This window comes from Entelurus aequoreus, linkage group LG14 (assembly GCF_033978785.1).
Source record: "Entelurus aequoreus isolate RoL-2023_Sb linkage group LG14, RoL_Eaeq_v1.1, whole genome shotgun sequence".
Classification (NCBI taxonomy): Eukaryota; Metazoa; Chordata; class Actinopteri; order Syngnathiformes; family Syngnathidae; genus Entelurus; species Entelurus aequoreus.
The window spans coordinates 25170451-25193556 of record NC_084744.1 but is presented as its reverse complement, the minus strand read 5'-3'; the positions used below and the strand labels follow the sequence as shown (position 1 = coordinate 25193556).

Here is a 23106-nt window from a genome sequence, read left to right as displayed (position 1 = left end):
GAGTCTTGTTCACGAGTGAGGGAAGAGTGGAACGTGAGATCGACAGGCAGATCGGTGCGGCGTCTTCAGTAATGCGGACGCTGTATCGAACCCTTGTGGGGAAGAAGGAGCTGAGGCGGAAGGCAAAGCTCTCAATTTACCGGTCGATCTACGTTCCCATCCTCACCTATGGTCATGAGCTTTGAGTTATGACCGAAAGGACAAGATCACGGGTACAAGCGGCCGAAATGAGTTTCCTCCGCCGGGTGGCGGGGCTCTCCCTTAGAGAAAGGGTGAGAAGCTCTGTCATCCGGGAGGAGCTCAAAGTAAAGCCGCTGCTCCTCCACATCCAGAGGAGCCAGATGAGGTGGTTCGGGCATCTGGTCAGGATGCCACCCGAACGCCTCCCTAGGGAGGTGTTTAGGGCACGTCCGACCGGTAGGAGGCCACGGGGAAGACCCAGGACACGTTGGGAAGACTATGTCTCCCGGCTGGCCTGTGAACGCCTCGGGATTCCCCGGGAACACCCGGGGGATCCCGAGGTGTTCCCAGGCTGGATGAAGTGGCTGGGGAGAGGGAAGTCTGGGCTTCCCAGGAAGGTGATCAAGGGTGATGGGTCAAATGCAGAGAATAATTTCGCCACACCTAGTGTTTGTGTGACAATCATTGGTTCTTTAACTTTTAACGTTTAACTTTAAGCTGCTGCCCCCGCGACCCGACCTTGGATAAGTGGAAGAAGATGGATGGATAGATGGATGGATGTATAAAAAATAATATCTTACCTCGGAGTAAAAGGGAACAAAAATATGAAAATGAACGAGGTGTATCGCCACAATTTCAACCACTTGTATGCTTCTGTCATTGTAATGAATGACGCACGGGGGCGCCACTAACTCCCATCACATAATTTATTTTTTAAATGTTGATATTTTTAAACGAAGCACTTACTGTAACCTAACAAAAAAATAATTGTACATTTTCAGGATTTTGAAATAAATAAAGTATTATAAAATAGTAAAAAATCGATGTATTTTCCTTTTAAGGCTGCTGAACACATCTTTCAGTTTTGTGTACAGATCTGTGCGGTTTCATAAAGAATACCGTATTTCTATTAATGTTGGTTTCGTAAGTAATCGTTTATTATGACATTGTTATTGAAATACAGATGACACAAAAGAACCATGGTAAGTAACTGTGGCAAAACAAGTTGACGGAAGTGACGTTGGGAACGCGCATGCGTGGACCGATCGGGTGATAAAGCAAGATGGCGTCTGACGGACAAGGCCTAAACGTGGGCATTATATTTCTGTATTCTTACATATATGTTGTTTAATAGAGTACACACGGTTAATAATTGTTTGTAGCTGGATACATTAGTCTGAGCGCACTTTGACACTTCTCCTGTTTGCAAGCTTCATTTAAGGTAGCTTGCTGCTAGTTTAGCTGGCTAGTTAGCTTAGCTTGTTAGCTGCTAACAAAGAGTCGCGGAAGTTATTTAAACATCGCTAAGTAGGGAACTAATGTGAGTGTAAAGTGTTGTGATTGTGTGAAAATGTGCGAAAGAACGATGGCAGAGTATGAGGAGGAACTTTGTCCAACAAAAGAGGTGAACGAGCGACAACATCAACTCCTGGATGTTTATTATAAGAAACATCATCAAGTTGTGTTACACAGACCAGGTTTGTTTACTTTTTATTCTCACATGTTTACTAACTTTATGTGTAACTATTACCACTATTCTGAAATATATGATGTATAAGAAGTTTGGTTGTCTTGTGAGGATGATTAGTGATGCGATCGGCAGTTCTTTTGACTGTTTGTGCAGCTGGTAACCAGAACGATCGTGCATTTTGTGATAAAAGCATGAAATTTGGTACACTTATAGCCAAAGGCATTTTCAAAAGATTTGGATATGGAGCCACCATGAATTTTCAAAATGGCGCCCATGGCAGCCATCTTTCAAAATGACTGTCAGTAACAACTGTTCGCTTATGAATGATGGATATAATATGATGTTTCAGACTTATTTACCATACATAGTACTTGGTAAATGTCTTTTGGATATTCTAAATGTGTCATTAAATATTCAAGATGACTGACATCTTCAAGATTGCAGCCATCACTTGTATGACTGTCTGATATGGGTGATCTCGGTGTCAAACCAGTATTATTTTTTTATTTCCTTTTCTTTGTGCAGAATTCAAATTTGGAACTTTACAATTGGCCAGAAGCTTCCTTCTGACTCAGAAATGGTGACCACAATAGTCACACTTGGTGACCACTGGTCACCTACAACAAGATGGCAGCCATATTTCTGAAATTAAATCTATAATTTCAAGTACACTATCATCTATTTTAGTGGAATTGAAATGTTACCCAATGAAAAAATAAAGTTGCATGTTATTGCACGTAGCATATGCAGCAAGAAACGGCCACCACAAAATTATGATTCAAACAGTTGATACTGATGTTGTGGTGCTGGCTGTGGCAGTGGCTCAGACTCTACAACCATAGGATGAGCTTTGGTTGGCTTTCTGTACTGGTAAGAATTTTCGATATTTGGCAGCCTATGAAATTACAGCAGGGCTCAGGCCCGAGAAAGCATGTGCACTACCAGTGTTCCATGCATTGACGGGTTGTGACACTGTGTCAAGCTTTGTTAGCCATGGGAAAAAGACTGCATGGGCTGTATGGTCTGTGCTTCCAGAACTTACACATGCCCTGTTGAAAGTGTCTTCAGCCCCAGATGACATACCACAGGAGGTAATGGCCACAATTGAGAGGTTTGTTATCTTAGTCTATAACCGAACCAGCACATGTACAGAAATCAATACAGCAAGGAGGAAGTTATTTGCAAAGAGGCACAATGTGCAAACAATCCCCCCTACCAAGGCTGCCCTAGCAGAGCATGTTAAGAGCGCTGTATACTAGGAAGGGCACGTGTGGGGTACAGTCCTGGTGTCAACACCAGAATTACCTTCACCGTGCGAATGGGGCTGGTCAAAGTCACCTGAGGGGGACTATGAACCCTTTTGGACATGCCTACCAGATGCAGACCAGCCAAGTTATGAACTTGTCTCATGCAAATGCAAGAAGGGTTGTGTTGGGCAGTGTAAGTGCAAAAAAATCCCACTTACAGTGCACAGCCCTTTGTGTCTGTGAAGGTGAGTGTGACTAGTCTTCCCTGTGATAGACCCTAGGTTTCCCTTGCTTAACATGAGTATTTTGAGATAGAAAGAAGATTCTTAGAAATTCCAAAGTTCCCAATTCAAATTCTGCATCAAGATAAATGTATAATTAAACATAGATATCATCCATATCTAACCAGTTGGTGACCATTTAGAATTTTCAATGAAAATGTTCCACTATCCAAAAGACATTTACCAAGTAGTATGAATGGTAAATAATTCTGAAATATCATATTAAATCCATCATTCATAAGAAAACAGTTGTTGCTGGCGGACATTTTGAAAAATGGCTGCCATGGGCGCCATGTTGAAAATTCATGATGGCTCCACATCGAAATCTTTTGAGAATGCCTTTGGCTATAAGTGTACCAAATTTCATGCTTTTATCACAACATGCACAATTCCTTTATATTCTGGAACTAACCTCTTGTACTATGTACTGAATCACTAGAATCAGTTCCTTAAATTGATTCGTTCAAAAAATGTGTTCACCGAATAACCCCCCCCCCCCTTCAAAAAATAGGAGGGGGGGGGGCGTGCGTAGTATAGTACAGTGCAGACATTCGCGGGAGAAGCAGCAAATAGGGTGAACGCGAGTCCCTACGCACTGTAGTGATGGGATCGGCAGTTCTTTTGACTGTACTGAGTAGGGTTGGGTATCGTTTGAATTCGAACGATTCCTATACCGATTCCGGTTCTTTGTTTCGATTCCGATTCCTGACGATTCTCGATTCTGATTCTTTTAAGAGGCAGGGTCAAAAAAAAGTTTTGGATATTTTAAATGAGCTAGCTAACCTACAGTCTTTCTGAATGAAATAGTCTCTGACATTCTCCATCAATTTTAATTCTATTAACTTTTTATGAACTTTACTATAAATTCCTCACAAGGCTGTTTTCAACTACAATATAAATATCAAATCTATGAACTTGAATATAAATATTATAAATTATGAATACATTTTCCCAGGGGTACACTTTCCTCAAGAGAGCTTTATTTTTGAAAACCTCATGAAAACACATTTACACACACAAGTGTATGATGCTGCAGGTACTTAAAAATGTTACCGTGCTCCCACTGATGGGCTAACCTGGTGCAGAAAACCAAATAAACAATTCAAAAGTGAGCTACAAAAGCAATATTGGGACAATGTGTACAATGAAAAAGAGGTTGATGAAGCATATGAACATTTCTTAAACAAGTTCATAATACTTTATGACAAACATTGTCCATGGATACAACTCAGTAACAAGCAGAGAAAGAATAATCAACCATGGATGACAAAACGATTAAAAAATGCTTGTAAGAAGAAGAATACACTATATAGAGAATTTATAGCACAAAGAACTATAGAGGCAGAAATTAAGTACAAAAAGTATAAAAACAAGTTAACAGATATACTACGATCATGTAGAAAAGAATATTACAGTGAATTATTGGACAGGAACAAAAATAATATGAGAGCAACATGGGGCATCCTCAATAGCATTATTAAAAATGGCACAAAGAGGGGCTACCCTCAATACTTTTTAGACAGAAATAAAAAAAATTACAACATAAAGGAAGTAGTTGAAAGCTTCAATAATTATTTTGTAAATATTGGACCAAAATTGGAAGAAAGGATTACAGACCCAGTTCCAATTGAGGAATATAATGATACCATAGAGCGAAATCCCAACTCCATGTTCCTCAGTAATGTGACACAGGAGGAAATAGTTACAATCGTGAAAAAATGTAAATCTAAGACTTCAACTGATTGTAATGGAATTGATATGGAAACGATAAAAAAGGTTATAGAAGAGATCTCAGGACCATTAATGTATATTAGTAATCTATCATTTCAAACAGGTACATTCCCAAACAAAATTAAAATAGCTAAAGTTGCACCAATTTATAAGACTGGAGATAAACATCAATTTAAAAATTATAGACCTGTTTCTTTACTTCCACAATTTTCTAAAATCATTGAAAAACTGTTTAATAACAGATTAGAGAGTTTCATAAATAAAAATAGAATACTCGGAGAGAACCAATATGGATACAGAGCTAATGTCTCAACTTCAATGGCTTTAATTGAAATAACAGAGGAAATTACCAATGCAAAAGACAGTAAAAAATGTGCAGCAGCAGTTTTTATGGATCTAACTAAAGCATTTGACACAATTAATCACAATATTTTAATCAAAAAACTAGAACGATATGGCATCAGAGGGTTAGTCTTAAACTGGATAAGAAGTTATCTAACGAACAGGAAACAATACGTGAAGCTAGGCGAACACATGTCTACAACGCTAAATATATCCTGTGGTGTACCTCAGGGATCAATATTAGGACCTAAATTATTCAATCTCTATATAAATGACATTTGTAAAGTTACAAAAGATTTACAGTTAGTATTATTTGCGGATGATACAACAGCGTTTTGTTCAGGAGAGAACACACAGGAGATAATACAAATAATAACAGAAGAAATTAACAAATTAAAAAGATGGTTTGACAAAAATAGATTATCGTTGAATCTCAGCAAAACTAAAATAATGCTATTTGGTAACAGTAGTAGAGAAAGTCAAACACAAATACAAATAGACGGAATAGAAATTGAAAGAGTAAATGAAACCAAATTTCTAGGTATAATGATTGATGATAAATTGAACTGGAAATCTCACGTAAAAAATATACAACATAAAGTAGCAAGAAACACGTCAATAATGAATAAAGCAAAACATGTTCTAGACAAAAAATCACTTCATATTCTCTACTGCTCACTAGTGTTACCATATCTGAGCTACTGTGTAGAAATATGGGGAAATAATTACAAAAGTACACTTCATTCATTAACGGTGTTACAAAAAAGATCAGTTAGAATAATACATAATGTTGGATATAGAGAACATACAAATCCTTTATTTATTGAATCAAAGATACTGAAATTCCACGACATAGTGAATTTGCAAACAGCTAAAATTATGCACAAAGCAAACTATAACCTGCTACTCAAGAATATACAACAATTCTTCTCAACAAAAGAGGAGAAATATAATCTTAGAGAAAAATTTAATTTAAAACATTTGTACGCACGTACAACACTTAAGACCTTCAGTATATCAATATGTGGAATTAAATTATGGAATGGATTAAGCAAAGCAATCAAACAATGTACTAATATGATCCACTTCAAGAAACTCTTCAAACTTAAAGTGTTTACAAAGTACAAAGAAGAAGAACCATGACAAACATTCTCAATTTATTTCATCCATCCATTCATTCATTCCTAAAGTAATCTTACTTATCTCATCACATGAAATATGACTTACTTCACCAATTATTATTATTAAATTCTTACTATTATTTATTTATTTATTTGTATTGTGATTACCTATGGAGTTATTGTGAATAAATTGAGAACAGGAAGTGAATAAAAAAGTTTCAGCAACTGTTATGTAAAGGAAAGGGGTAGGATTAAATAAGCTCTGATTCTTCCTACTCCTTTTCGAACATGTTGAAAAGAGAAACTGGAAATAGTGATGTATCATGTTGTATGCTTGCATGTTCGAAATAAACTCAAACTCTAACTCTAACCATAAGAAACAACTTGCAAAACCCAGTCCAGATTAGCAGCAGGTACAGTATAAAATCAGAGACAGTTCTTGTTTAGGAAAATGACCATATCCGCCTTCTCAGGCAGGATGCGTGAGCGTTCTGGACAGATAGTGTCTCCTGCTGTGGAAAATACACGTTCGCTGGGTGTGGAAGAAGCTTGAACGCATAAAAAAGAGAAAGCGCGATCTGACAGCAAAGGGTAAGTCTTTTGTTGGTTCCACCACCATGCAGCAGGGTCGTCAGTAAGGCTGAAACGACGCGTCGACGTAGTCGACGTCATCGGTTATGTAAATACGTCGACGCCGTTTTTGTGCGTCGACGCGTCGCATAATTACGTCACACTACCGTCATGGCGGAGCGCAAAGCAGACTGTGCGAGCGAGGGGAAAAACGCACGCCAAAAGTCGTCAAAAGTGTGGGAGTATTTCAATACACAGCCTAATAATGTTGTTGTATGCACAGTGTCGAGCGTAAATGGCCTATCATAGCAGCACAACGGCTATGAACGAACATTTGAAAAGAAAACCATCAACCATCAACTAGTCAATCGTCCGCGTTAGCATACGTTGTCATCATTACACAAAAACATGAATGTGTCATTTGTATCTGCTAGGGGTGTAACGTTATGTGTTTTGTATTGAACCGTTTCGGTACGGGGCTTTCGGTTCGGTACGGGGGTGTACCGAACGAGTTTCTAAGCTAAAGCTAACTTTAGCTGCAAAGGCTTAACAAGTTGCTTTGCTCTTTCTGCGGCTGCCTCTGTCTCAGCACGCAGCATTGTCCCACCCATACAACCATCTGATTGGTACACACGCAGCATTGTCCCACCCACACAACCATCTGATTGGTACACACAAAGCATTATCAGCCAATCAGCAGTGCGTATTCAGAGCGCACATAGTCAGCGCTTCAGCGTGGAGCAGATAGGTGTTTAGCAGGTGAGCATCAGGCAGCGGACTCTCCCCAAATGATAATAAACACCTCCCAGTCAACTACTAGTAACATCACTATGAGCCCGTTGACCTACTAGAAACTTAAACTGCAGCTCAGCTCACTCGCAGTCCTGGCTTGAGGTGAAGGCTAATTACCTCTCAGTTCCAGCCACATCGACCCCTTCTGAGCGCCTATTTTCAGCTGCTGGGAATATTGTAAACAAGAAAAGAAGCAAAGCAAGTAGACATGCTAACCTTTCTTCATTACAACTGTTAGTCACTCACTGGAATGAGTAGAATTGGTTATTGTGTACTGTGTTGGACTGGATGTTTATTTTGCACATTTTAAAAGCAATACTTAATGTTTACAGTGCTCCAGAATATTTAGATTGGCACTTTTTTGTATTGATGTTTATCTTTATTTTTGCACATTTTAGCAAATAAGCAATACTTTCACTTTTGTTGAAATGTTTACACTTTTGTTACAGAATATTTAGTTTTGCACTTTTTTGTATTGGATGTTTATCTTTATTTTTGCACATTTTAAAGCAAAATAAGCAATACTTTTACTTTTGAAATGCTTATACTATTGCAGAATATTAAGATTTGCACTGGATGTTTACTTTTATATTTGCACATTAAAAAGCAAATAAGCTACTTTTAATTTTGTTAAATGTTAAAAGTTTTAAATGTTTACATTGTTACAGAATATTTTGTCATGTTGTTGTCAATGTTGACTGAGTGGCCATACTTTTTTTTTTTGTAAATAAAAGCCATGCCTTTTGAAAAAACTGGCCTACTTTTATTTTTTCATCTTCATTTTAAATAAAATAAAATAAAAAATAATCGGTAAAAGGAAAAATAATCTATAGATGAATCGAAAAAATAATCTATAGATTAACTGATTAATCGAAAAAATAATCTATAGATTAATCGATAGAAAAATAATCGTTAGCTGCAGCCTTAGTCGTCAGACATAAGTATCGGTGGAACGTCCTGGTACATCTGCAGCTCTCTCTCCACTCGTTTCTTGATGGACATGGAGCTCTGTTATTTCGCGGTTATTTCTTTTTTTTTTTGTAAAGTAAAGCCACACTTTCGACCGCCGACGCCCGCTATCCATGCTTGAGCTTGCTGACTCGCTCGGCTATGCTAACACTTCCGGGGGTGGGCGCTTCTTCGTTGGTGCTCAGCGGCTTCTTCTTCCGGTTCGGCGGACATATTTTTATTTTTATTTTTTTATTTTTCCGGTCGACGGACTGGGTATCGAAAATAGGAATCGAAATTTAAACTTTTGAACGATACCGGGAGAATCGGAAAGTTAGTCCCGGTTCCAATCGATACTCGATACTCGATACACAACCCTAGTACTGAGTCACTAGAATCAGTGACTGACACGCACCACAGTCAGCACAGTCCAGTACGTGAACCGAATCACTTCTGCAGTTCTTTTGATTGTACTGAATCACTAGAATCAGTGACTGACACAGCGCCACAGTCAGCACAGTTCAGTACGTGAACCGAATCACTTCTGCAGCAGCAGTTCTGTGTGCAGTTCGGCGAATCATGAGTCAGTCAGTAACAGCTTCCCCAGCGGCAGATCTCGGTGTGTGTCAGTTTGCGAACGTGTGTGTGCGTTTCCGGCCTGTCCAATAAACAAAGTGTGACTAAATGTCTTGGTTGTTAAATATGTTTTATTGCACTGAAATGAAAATAAGAAATAAATAAAAGTGGGAAAATAAAAAAAATAGTAATAGCCTACTAAAATGCTTGCAATCAACAGTTAAATAAATAGGCCTCGTTTGTTTAGTGCAAAAACAAATATTAAATTAAGAAACCCTTAACAAATGCCAACATAAAAACTAAATGTTCTGTAGCAAAGAAAATGTAAACTTAAATATGCAAACAAAAAGAAAATAAATACCTTCAAAATAAAACAAATAAATTAAGAGCCAGAAATGCCAACATAAAAACTAAATGTTCTGTAGCCTACGTTTAAAAATATAACAAAGAAAATATCAACTTAAATGTGCAAACAAAAAGAAAATAAATAGGCTACCTTAAATAAAACAAAACAAATATTAAACCAAGTGCCAGAAATGCCAACATTAAAACTTAGCTTACATTTAAAAATATAAAAATGGAAATATCAACTTAAATATGCAATAAAAAAGAAAATAAATAGCTTAAATAATATAAAAATCAACAACAGTTGCAGTAGAAGGGATAATAATAATAATTATAATATGAATCAGAATTGATCCCCAAGGAGAAATTTATTTTTGTTACAATAACTGTGTAAATAATAGCCTATGTATGTGTACATACATTAGTTATTATTTTTATTTTAAATCTTGTCAAAACAGCCTGCCCTACACTTTACCCCCCGCCCCTCCCCCTCGCGTCGCTGCTGCTCAGCCTGCACTGACTTTCTTTCTGTCTCCTCTACTCTCATAACTATGTGTTGAGATAATGGGGACGGGGCGCGTGTGTGTGTTTGTTTTCATGTGGCTTGAGTCAACATTAGCCGTTAGCTTGGAGAATGAATGGAGAACTGATGCCAATGGCATGAAACATATCCCCGCGACGGGAGGAGAATCACTCGCGGCATTGGGGCAAGCAGAGCAGAGAGCGAGAGCGATGTCGTTGATCCGCGGTGAACGAATCGTTCGCTCAGTCCCTCCCCCCGCCCTCTCATTGGCTGCGTCGTTCGCCGACGTCGAGGGTTCAGTGAGTCACAGAATGCGCCAGTTCCACTCATAGCGGCATGGTCGCGGCAGAGTTCAACTGAACTGAGAAAGGAACGAATCAGTTCATGAAGTGATTCGGTTCAGTACGTTCACTCAAAAGATTTGTTATTTCGAACGAATCGTTCGCGAACGACACAACACTAAGGATGATGTACATCAGGGGTCTCAAACACGCGGCCCGCGGGCCAATTGTGGCCCGGGAGACGTTATTTTGCGGCCCCCACCTTAATATGAAAGTTTAATGTTAGTGCGGCCCGCGAGTTTTAAATGAATGGCGCTTGACAGCGTTGTGTGCGGAGCTGAAGAAATCTACCAATCACGTTGTGGTATGAGGCTCTCGACAATATCGAGGGCGTGCCGTGATGGCACTGTCATCAGTGTCCTCTAGAATCTGTCACCGCATCATCTTTTTCTCCATACTAACAGCGTGCCAGCCCAGACACATGTTGTATGAGGCTTCTAGAGACACACGCAAGTTATTGCAAGACATACTTGAGGAACAGCCACACATGTCACACTGAGGGTGGTCATATTTTATTTTATTTATATTTTAACACTGTTACAAATATGCGCCACACTGTGAACCCACACCAAACAAGAATGACAAACACATTTCGGGAGAACATCTGCACCTAAACACAACATAAACACAACAGAACAAATACCCAGAATCCTTTGCAGCCCTAACTCTTCCGGGCTACAAAAACACCCCCGCTACCCCCAACCCCGCCCAACTCAACCCCCCCCCCCCCCCCATCTCCCGAATTCGGAGGTCTCAAGGTTGGCAAGTATGCATTGACGTCACTTGCGTAATGCAAGCAGAGAAACATTTTGCCGCTTTTCTATGACACACGCTCTTCCTTCCTCCCTCCCTCGCCCGCCTGCTCGCTCCCGCCCCCGTTGTAAACAGTCCGGGCGGGGAAGACGAGCACTCCGCCGAAGGAGCGAGCGACAATACAAAAGTGTGGTGCACTGGACCCCAGCGCTGATACAGACGTGTAACACGTTAGTGGTGATGTTAACCCGTTCGGGGCTAATTGTGCTACCGTAACTGTAAACTCCACCCCCCACCCTCCTCCCGTTGGCTCCAGACAGAGACGATTTTTGATGCAATATTTCTTTCACAGGGGCACCCCGACGTGTCTTATTTCATTTCATTTCATTTTTATTTATCTCCTTCATTGATGTGCATCTTTGATCGATAGACAATTATACCTCAATTTTTAAATTATACATTTACACACCAATGCCTGAGAAGGAGCAGGATGAAGAAAAATCTTATATTTTTCTGCCCCCTTCAACATAGTACGTAGTCTTACTTAATGATATCATATAAACAAACAATTACATCCAAATATAACGAAAACAAACAAAAAAACACAAGAAGTGCAAAACTTCATGATGTACAAAACGAAGAAAAAAAACAAAATAAGTAGTATACACCTCACAGGATGATACAAAACAAATACAAAACTAGGCAAAAAATAAGTAAAATAATAAATATAAAGCAAAATGTAAACACTTATGGCTGTCCATATGATCTCATTGTTCTGTCCTTATATATTTTTTCAATTGGAATATATTTTTAAAATCTTTTATCTCTTGTAAAGAGAATTCCATAGTTTAACCCCCACCACTGATATACACATTTGTTTTAAAGTTGTCCTTGAATACTGATGTTTGAAATGACCTTTTCTTCTATGCTCTTCATTCTCAGAAGTGATGACAAACATTTTTTGTAAATTTGCTGGTAATGTTTTACTTTTAGCCTTAAACATGACACATAATGTCTGTAACTTTACTAGCTCCTGTAGTTTCAATAAACCCGAATTAATAAATAATATGTTAGTGTGTTTTAAGTAATCTACTTTATGAATAATCCTTATAGCTCTTTTCTGTAGTTGATACAGAGAAAGTTGCGTTGCACAAGGAATACAATTTGAAACGTCATTATACAACTAGACATGCTGAGGAGTATGCAAAATACTAGGGGAGTGAACCGGGTTGCAAATTTTAAAACCAGTCTACTGAGGCAACAAGATTTCGTCAAGAAAGCAAGCGAAAAGAGCGATGCAGCAGTCAAAGCTAGCTACATGGTGAGTGAGATGGTTGCTAGGGCGGGAAAGCCATTCAAAGGAGGTGAATTCATTAAAAAGTGCATGTTAGATTTTTTTTAAGAAATCTTTTCTTGCGGCCCAGCCTCACCCAGTTTCTGCATCCAGTGGCCCCCAGGTAAATTGAGTTTGAGACCCCTGATGTACATGTATACGTCTGGTACTTGCAACCGCGTGGTTGTCGTTGTTCTGTTGAATTTAGCTACCCTTAAAAATAAGTTACCTATCCCAGTCCATTTGTAGAATAAACTTAAATCGATGCATGTGCATATTCAGTAAAAAACAAAACATACAATAAATAAATATAAGCAGCAACAAAAATATACTTTAAAATGCTTCTACACATTCAGTAAAAGGCACGGATAAAATCCATCCATCTATTTTCTACCGCTTGTCCCTTTCTGGGTCGCGGGGGTTGCTGGAGGTGGCAGAAAGCCAGAGTACCTGGAGGGAACCCACACAGTCACAGGGAGAACATGCAAACTTCACACAGAAAGATCCGGAGCCCAGGACCGAACCCAGGACCTTCGCATTGTGAGGCACAGATACCAGTGTTTCCATATATAGGATTGGTACCTAACAGAACTACAACTAGGATTGGTTATCTGTATAATAAAACCATTCTCGGGCCCCTGCAGTCTACATACAAACTTAAACATCAGTTTTCTCAGGGTGGCGTGGAAGGTGTTTATCCCTAAATCACAAAAAAGCTTGCTGGCACTACTACCCCTGGGCTTTCTGAGCAGGATTCTGAGACAGTCATTATATGCAACCTGGAGTTTGCGCAAGCTCTCTTTCTTGAACCTCACCCAGAGGGGTGCTGTGTACATAGGGGTGCAGTAGGCTCTAAACAAGTACACCTTCGCTTCATCAGAGCAGTAATGACATTTGCTCACCAGCATATTGGCTTGGACATACAGCAGTCTAAACATGTCCGCATCATCCTCCATCTTGTCATTGATGATGATAAGATGTTGATCCTCCTTGGTCCTACATATCATTACCATACTCTTTGTGGTATTATACTTGATGTCAAACTTGACTCCATAGCCTGTGCATATGTTAAGAAGCTGGTGGAACCCTGCACTACTGGGAGATATAATGGCCAAATCATCAGCGTACATAAAGTGGTTGATTAAGGTGTTCCCCATGATGCACCCTGTTCTGCATTCTCCCACTGCCTTGACAGGTCATCCATAGACAGGCTAAATAGGCCTGGTGATAGAGGCCCACCCTGCCGGACCCCATTGCCAACTCTAAAGGGAGAGGATAAACTACTCCCCCATTGTACCTGCTTCGTCTGCCTGTTGTACCAATATGCCAGAATATACCCAGAACACCCCTATGCTTCAGATTGATGAAGAGTTTGAGATGGTTGACTCTGTCAAATGCTTTAGATGCATAAATAAACCCTACCAACATTGTAGAGCCCTGCACTCTGTATTTTTCTAATGCTTCTTTTAAAGCATAAATACACAAGTCAGTGCTGTACTTGCTCTTGAAGCCAAATCGGTTGCCTGCGGTGCAAATAAGATCCCCAACTCTGTATATTATCACACTTTCCAGCACTTTAGATAGCATGCTGGCTCGGGCGATATGTCGATAATTGTCCATAGTCCCTACCTTACCAGCCTTGTCTTTAATGACAGGTACTAAAATAACTGTCAGCATAGCAGCTGGCAGGATGCCACGCATTACCAACCTACCAGTATATACCTACTCCATGTACATAAATACTTAATGCAGGTGTTCGGATATGTTTTAAAGGCCTACTGAAATGAATTTTTTTTATTTAAACGGGGATAGCAGATCTATTCTATGTGTCATACTTGATCATTTCGCGATATTGCCATATTTTTGCTGAAAGGATTTAGTATAGAACAACGACGATAAAGATTGCAACTTTTGGTATCTGATAAAAAAAAGGCTTGCCCCTACCGGAAGTAGCGTGACGTAGTCAGTTGAACATATACGCAAAGTTCCCTATTGTTTACAATGATGGCCGCATGAAGTGAGAGAGATTCGGACCGAGAAAGCGACAATTTCCCCATTAATTTGAGCGAGGATGAAAGATTTGTGGATGAGTAAAGTGCAAGTGAAGGACTAGTGGGGAGTTGAAGCTATTCAGATAGGGAAGATGCTGTAAGAGCCGGGGGTGACCTGATATTCAGCTGGGAATGACTACAACAGTAAATAAACACAAGACATATATATACTCTATTAGCCACAACACAACCAGGCTTATATTTAATATGCCACAAATTAATCCTGCATAATAACACCTGCGTGTTTGTTATGCTAGCTCCTAGCTCCTCTGCTAGCTCCTAGCTCCATAGAACACGCCAATACAATTCAAACACCTGATCAACACACACAATCACTCAGCCCAAAAGACCGTTCACCTAACCCAAGGTTCATAAAGCTTATATATTTTTAAAAAGTTACGTACGTGACGCGCACGTAGGTACGGTATGTGTTATGCTAGCTCCTCTGCTAGCTCCTAGCTCCATAGAACACGCCAATACAATTCAAACACATGATCAACACACACAATCACTCAGCCCAAAAGACCGTTCACCTAATCCAAGGTTCATAAAGCTTATATATTTTTAAAAAGTTACGTACGTGACGCGCACGTAGGTACGGTATGTGTTATGCTAGCTCCTCTGCTAGCTCCTAGCTCCATAGAACACGCCAATACAATTCAAACACATGATCAACACACACAATCACTCAGCCCAAAAGACCGTTCACCTAATCCAAGGTTCATAAAGCTTATATATTTTTAAAAAGTTACGTACGTGACGCGCACGTAGGTACGGTACGTGTTATGCTAGCTCCTCTGCTAGCTCCTAGCTCCATAGAACACGCCAATACAATTCAAACACATGATCAACACACACAATCACTCAGCCCAAAAGACCGTTCACCTAACCCAAGGTTCATAAAGCTTATATATTTTAAAAAAGTTACGTACATACGCAAAAAAAGCCAAAGCTGCATACTCACAGTAGCACGTCTGCGTCTTTGTCATCCAAATCAAAGTAATCCTGGTAAGAGTCTGTGTTGTCCCAGTTCTCTACAGGCGTCTGTGTATCCAAATCAAAAGTCCTCCTGGTTAGAGTCTCTGTTATCCGAGTTCTTCCATCTTGACTGCATCTTTCGGGAATGTAAACAAAGAAGCGCCGGCTGTGTACTGTTGTGGCTGACTACGTTCGAAAAATACGTCCATTTCGCACCGACAACTTTCTTCTTTGCTTGCTTGGCTTCCTTCTCCATAATGCAATGAACATGATTGAAACAGATTCACGAACACAGATGTCCAGAATACTGTGGAATTATGAAATGAAAACAGAGCTTTTTCGTATCGACTTCAATGTGGAAGGCATACCCGTGTTCGCCGGGCTACGTCACGCGCATACGTCATCCTCAGAGGCGTTTCGAACCGGAAGTTTAGCGGCAAATTTAAAATGTCACTTTATAAGTTAACCCGGCCGTATTGGCATGTGTTATAATGTTAAGATTTCATCATTGATATATAAACTATCAGACTGCGTGGTCGGTAGTAGTGGCTTTCAGTAGGCCTTTAAGGTCTTTGTAGGCAGAATAATGCGACACTAATAGCCTCTATTGTAAGCAGACTTTTGATCGCATTTATTTTACTATTTAAAATGCATTAAAAAGAAAAAATGTGTGTTCTTGATAGGCAAAATAAAAAAAAGTGTGGTTCCCTTTTAAGTGAAGTGAAGTATATTTATTTAGCGCTTTTCTCTAGTGACTCAGAGCGCTTTACATATTGAACCCCATTATCTAAGTTACATTTAAACCAGTGTGGGTGGCACTGGGAGCAGGTGGGTAAAGTACCTTGCTCAAGGACACAACGGCAGTGACTAGGATTAAACCTGGAACCGTCGAGTTGCTGGCACGGCCGCTCTACCAACCAAGCCACGCCGGCCTTAGACTGTATTAAATTCTATCAAAATCTCATAAAAATCGTAAATACATTCTAGAAATGTCTCAATAATTCCATTAACAATATTTTTATTTAGGAACTTTCTAACGTAACGTGTTTCTATCTACACTTCTGTTAAAATGTAATAATCACTTATTTTTCTTTTTTGTGAAAATGTAATAAGAGCTTTAGCAGGGTTTCTGTGGGATCATTAAAAGTCATTGAATGGACTTTGCCTAAATTAAGGCTTTAAATGGTATTAAAAAGCATTAATTTACGATGTCCAGAGGCATTAAAATATTAATGCAATCGTAGGCCGGAACCGATATAAATGAAAATAAACCTAATAACTTAATTCTTGCCATCATCAATACATTGCTATGTCCGTCTGTTTCCTTCTTGGTCTGTGGAGTTTAAACTGGACTAAGAGGTCTCACTCTGTGCATCGCTCTCAGCCCCTGAGCATGTTAATTCCACAGTACACTTACATGAACAAAGTGAGCTTATTGTCAGTCATTCACAATCTTTGTTTCGGCTACTTGCAATTCTCCTCCACACATTGTCCTGTGTGCAGTAGTGTTAGCGACACTCACTTTAATGTTGGAGATGGAACTAGTCATTTTAATACCACACTGTAATACAGGCCCCCGTATAACTGCCCAGGATATGCCTGTTATATGATTCTTTAATTTTGGGCCTTTTAGAATCAGCATGTTTTCGTCCATTTGTGTCAAGGAGGTGAAATTAGGTCTGGAAACCTTTGACAAGTTGACATCATGTCCATTAGGACTTTTCAAAGTGTAGAATACCATCCGCCGTAAACGTAATATTTTACTTTGAAAGTAACCTAGATCATTTGTTTTGTGTTTATGCATGACTTCCTGTCCCACAAGAGCAGATTTTAGCTCAATTGAACCGCCTTGTTGTGGCGACCGCTAAATATAGAAGCCAGGTGGTGGAAACTGACACATTGACTTGAAAACAAAAAACGGAACAGGTCTGTCGCCGAGGCGCCGCCGTTCCACATCCAGTGGAAATCCCGGTTACAATTACAAATGTTGCTTGGCAAGATCAATGACGAAAACTTACTTTGGGTTCAAGGCACAAAGCAAAAGGAAATACACTTTCAAACCAAAGCACTTGCAGTGAGTGAACTCGACCACAAGATGGCGTCGTAGCAGAGACAACAATACAGAATGCAGATTTACACTGTAAACGACCTAATCTTTCTCCAAGTTTATACATCAGTAACTGACATTAAAATCACAGGGGGCGCTGGAGCCTATCCCAGCTGCAGTCAGGCAGCAGGGAATTTATCGCAATATAGATTTTAGGCCATATTGCCCACCCCTTGTAAAAAGTGGTCTTATTTTCCTGTGAATAATGTTGTAAAGAGTAGTGTGTTTGTTTTCAGGCCAATTCATATAATAACTTGTTTTTTTTAAGTTGATGTGAATTTACTGACTGAATCTTGACATTTCTCAAGCATGCTTGTCATTTTGTTTCCTGCAGATGTCTGTGAAGAACAACTTCTGCCTGAAAAACAGGGGAGTAGCTTCAGGATGGTGAAGGAGGATCCATCAAAGAGGATGACCAGGTGCCACGGACCCTCTGGCGTCTCATTTTCCTCTTTGACACAGACCCTTCCCTGTAAAAAGGAAGAGGAAGACTCACTGACACCCCACATTAAAGAGGAAGAGGAGGAACACAGCATCAGTCAGGAGGGAGATCATATTGAAGGACTGGTGGAGTTCCCAGTGACTGGTGTCCCTGTGAAGAGTGAAGATGATGAGGTCAAAGGTGAAAGTGGGGAGAAGAGAGAGGCGGAGCCTCCAAGCAGCAGCTCAACACAACACATGACAACAGAAGCTGATGGAGACCACTGTGGAGGATCACAAGCAGACAAGCTCCTAGCTCCACTATCAGATAGTGAGGACACAACGTCACACTCTCCTGACACTGATGATGAAGACTCTAAAGATGATAAGACATGTCACACTGACAACACTCACTTGAAATGTTCTCACTGTGACCAAACATTTAAAAACCATAGTCATCTGAAAAGACACATGAGAATACACACTGGAGATAAACCTTTTTCTTGTTCAATCTGTGGCTTATCTTTTACAAGGAAGGACAATATGAAAGATCACACAAGAACACACAAAGGAGAAAAACCATTTCCGTGTTCTTTGTGTGATTCGAGGTATGCACGAAGTCGAGATTTGAAAAAACACCTGAAAAGACACACTGGGGAAAACCTTTTTAAGTGTTCTGTGTGTAATTCAAGTTTTGTCCAAGGTGAACATTTGAAAAGACACATGAGAACACACACAGGAGAAAAACCTTTTACCTGTTCACTCTGTAGTAAAGGTTTTGCACAAAGTCACAATTTGAAAGTACACATGAGAACACACACTGGTGAAAAACCCTTTTCCTGTTCAACCTGTGGTAAAGGTTTTACACACAGTCGGAGTTTGAAAGAACACATGACAATACACAGTGGAGAAAAACCTTTTTCCTGTTCAATTTGTGGTGAAGATTTTGTACGGCGACGGTCTGTAAAAGTACACATGAGAACGCACACTGGTGAAAAACCTTTTACTTGTTCAATCTGTGGTAAAAGTTTTACAGAAAGTCGTTGTTTGGAAAGACATACAAGATCACACACAGGTGAAAAAGCTTTTTCCTGTTCAATCTGTGGTAAAGGTTTTACAGAAAGTCAATATTTGAAAGTACATGAGAAAACACACACTGGTGAAAAACCTTTTTCCTGTTCAATCTGTGGTAAAGGTTTTACAGAAAGTCAGAATGTGAAAAGACACATGAGAACACACACTGCTGAAAAATCCCATTCCTGTTCAATCTGCAACAAAAGCTTTTGTGAACGATCATACCTTGTAGCACACATGAGAAGACACCAAGGAGAGAAAGTGTTGAGTTGCAGTGTGTGTGGTGAAAGATTCTCTTCTAAGTACCAGTGTAAGAAACACAAGTGTGCTGGTGAGAACAGCAGCAGCAAATGAAACTGCAGGATTTGAAATAAACTGTCAAGACTTTAATTTTGACTTTCTAACAACATCAGCACATATAACATGTGTGACATTGTTGTTTGTGTAACAATCTTTTTAATATGCTTCTACGTTTATAGATTAGATATTTTGTATTAGTGCTTTTTTTCAATCAAGTACATGCATTAATATGCAACATTGTGTACTTTTATTAAAAATCGAACAGAACAATTTGACTGAAAAGGTGAGAGTAAACAGTACAATACATATTTTTTACGTACAATAAAAAAATGTGTGTGTATATATATTCATCATACAATTTTAGACATTCATAATAGTGTTTTTTATAGGTGCTTGAAATTTCGAAGTGTGACATATTTTTACTTCTAATTGTTAATGATCCCATAGACTAGCACCTTTATATGATATACATATGTACTGGTTCACATCTGAAACATCTTCTGGACCACTTCAGGAAGCATATTATTATTTACTTTATACATCATTTGAACAGATGTCTTTTATACAATTTTAAAATGTGTGACTTTAGGAATCATTTGTTGGGTCTCTATACCATTTTATCAATGATCTTTATTACTCTCTTCTGTAATATGATGAATGTGTTGTGGTTGTTTTATATGTATGTCCCCAGACCTTTATGCAATATAAAAGTGAGAGAAAATGGCTGAATTGTTTGTGGAAGGATGGTTTTGTTTTTACAAACTTACATTTGTGGATAAAACAAAAATTCCCATTATTGTGTTTTAAACATTTTTTATTTTAATTTTCTAACCTCTCCAAAACAATATCAATGGCAATCAAAGTTTGGAGTGTCAGGCAAAAGCCAATATTGTAAAACATCCCACAAAGATTTACTTTGCATACATTCATAAAATAAACTGTTTATTTTGTTTCGCTATCACAGAACGAACAAGTGTTGTCTTCAATTGCAAAACAACATCCTGAAAATTATTTTAAATGGTAAATTCCGTTTGTTTTTTTTCTTAAATGAACTCCTTTGTATTTGGAAGAATGGAAACTTTCAAGTTATGAGTATTTTTTTAAATACATTAAAGAAGAAATAGTAAATATCTAAAAAAAAAAGATGATATACTGTAATTGAAATATTTTTCTTTTAGTTAATGTAATTATCTTTACTTACAGGTCGTACTTAATGAACTCTTCAAATAATAAAATACTTGTATCACTCAATAAGTGCATCAGCGACCAAATGCCTTTTTCAAACCATTTCTGTTCAAAGATGGATTTGTTTCTCATTTTAATATAACAACAATTCCATAGTGGAGTATTGTGTGTGATGAAGTTGTGTTTGTAAATTAGTTTCCAGTACAACAACACTTGCTGGTAGGGATGGGTACCGTTCACCTTTTAACCGATGCGGCACAAATTCTGGTACCTTAAAATTGATACCAATCCTCAACGATACCACTTTTTGGTACTTTGGTGTGTGTTAATAATATTAATTGTTTGTGATAATTAAATCTACGTTTTTTATTGCAACATTTAAAAATTAGCTTGTTATGATAAATGTTGTCCTTTTGTTACATCTTGTCTTATTATCATATTATCATTTACAAGTAAGTTTATCTACAGTCGCAAGTCCAATATTCTAGATGGCAGTAGTGTAAATTCATAGTGTTTTTTGAAATGCCCAAAAAGAAGTGTTAATACTGTATATATTGTCCTTATTACTCACAAGTCTTAGTTATAGTTTTCATTAACTAATTTAGAGGTGTTAACGTCATGAGAAATTGCTAATGCTAATCAGCAACATGTCAAAAGCAAAGCCAATGGATATTAGCATCAAGCTAGCACAACTTTCCGAAAAGTGGAGCCTTACTTTACCTACTTTGTAGCATTTTTTGAGTCAATTTCTTTGTTGGCATTGACAATTGCAACATTTACCTAAAAGTAGTTTGACTGAGTCTGCTCTCAGTGCTGCTGGAGTGATCACCAAATGTCGAACAGAGGTCAAATTAGTTAAAGTTGGATATTCAACAGATATTCAACATCCAGCCATGGCTGACTGTTTGTCCCCGGCACAGAAAACTCATGCCACGTCTGTCAGTCCGTGCTGACAAGCGCTCTAGTGTATGGGACCGTCAATAAAGTACTTGTCATTGGCTCATAAAAAACAATTCAGTTGTCAATAGCTTGAGTCATGTGACCTAGAACCTCAAACCTACTTTCATATTGTTTGTTCTTCACTGCTATAGCTGGCTCATGCATTGAATTTTCCAGTTTTAAGGGATAAGCAGTAGAAAATGGATGGATGGATGTTTAGTGACAGGCTGGAAACTGTCAAACCTCAAGCCCGCCAAGTGCTTGAACTCAAAGCAGTTTTACACGGTCATAGACTGAGAGGGTGCAGACCAAGAAAGAAGCCCCTGTCCCTAAGTTGCCAATTCTAAGAAGGATTTACTTATAAGACACCCACACGTTCAACCAGTTTTTGGGACAAAAGTTTACCGGTCAAATGACATTTTGCTTCACCTCCAATCAACAGTGAAAAGGCTGATTTTTGTACACAAGCAGGTTTTCCAACAAGACAACAATATTAAACACACATAAAAACTGCTTTCAAAGGGTTTCAGGCAGGTTTCTGGAATGTCCGTTCCAGAGACTAAACCTTAACCCTGCTAAACATTTGAGAACAATGCTTTGAACTGACTCTGTGCCAAGAAAGCAACACATTTCAATCAAATCTACCGGAATTTTTTTTTGTCAAAAAGTGGGGATTTATTTTTTTTTAAAGTCAGAATTTTTTCAAAGTGTCAAAAAGTCAGAATTTTTTTTACAGGTGTCAAGAACTCGGGATTTTTTCAAAGTGTCAAAAAGTCGAGATTTTTTTTGTCAAAAAGTCAGAAAAGTCTGGATTTTTTCTAAGTGTCAAAAAGTCAGAATTTCTTCTTAGTGTCAAAAAGTCTGGATTTTTTCAAAGTGTCAAAAATTCAGGATTTTTTGTAACTGTCAAAAAGTCTGGATTATTTTCTAAGTGTCAAAAAGTCAGGATTTTTTCCAAGTGTCAAAAAATCTGGATATTTTCTAAGCGTCAAAAAATATGGATTGTTTTCCAAGTGTCAAAAAGTCTGGATTTTTTTTGTCAAAAATTTAGAATTTTTTCTAAGTGTCAAAAAGTCTGGATTTTTTTCCAAGTGTCAAAAAGTCGGGATAACATTGAGAAAAAAATCCCGATTTTTTTTGACACTTAGAAAAAAATCCCGACTTTTTGACAAAAAAAAATCCCGACTTTTTGACACTTAGAAAAAAATCCCGACTTTTTGACACTTACAAAAAAATCCCGAATTTTAAGCAATTGTGAAGAAACCCTGAATTGCTCCGTCATAAGAACATCAGACTTTCACTCCGAGTCTACGGGATTCAGGTCCCTGTTCTGCTGACCAACAATAGGCTCCAAGATCGCCCTGCAAAAGTCTCATTCTTAAATTAAAGATTAAAGATACCAATGATTGTCTTGCCCTCAATAGTCAGTATAATAAGTCCAGTACTGTTCAATAATGATAAATGAAGTGTTTAGTGAAGTTGAAGGGTTAGTGGAGGT

At 38.6% G+C, this 23106-nt stretch overlaps 1 protein-coding gene across 3 annotated transcripts; it reads left to right on the top strand.

Moving 5' to 3' along the window:
* Window positions 1-1185: 1185 nt before the first annotated feature.
* LOC133665320 (zinc finger protein OZF-like) lies at window positions 1186-20213 on the top strand. Of its 3 annotated transcripts, XM_062070584.1 has the most exons (3): window positions 1186-1270; window positions 1543-1658; window positions 18025-20213. In XM_062070584.1, exons 2-3 carry the CDS (start codon window positions 1547-1549, stop codon window positions 19536-19538), a joined length of 1626 nt encoding a protein of 541 aa, XP_061926568.1. In that variant the 5' UTR covers window positions 1186-1270; window positions 1543-1546; the 3' UTR covers window positions 19539-20213. The 3 variants fall into 3 exon arrangements, with proteins under 3 accessions (XP_061926568.1, XP_061926569.1, XP_061926567.1); XM_062070585.1 differs by lacking the exon at window positions 1543-1658 and having other exon boundaries at window positions 1191-1270; XM_062070583.1 differs by having other exon boundaries at window positions 1197-1658.
* Window positions 20214-23106: the final 2893 nt, after the last annotated feature.

Coding starts and splice junctions, on each gene's coding strand:
- LOC133665320 (XM_062070583.1), top strand. CDS start 1,532: ATGTGCGAAAGAACGATGGCAGAGTATGAGGAGGAACTTTGTCCAACA. Junction 1,659..18,024: donor AGTTGTGTTACACAGACCAG/GTTTGTTTACTT, acceptor TGTTTCCTGCAG/ATGTCTGTGAAGAACAACTT.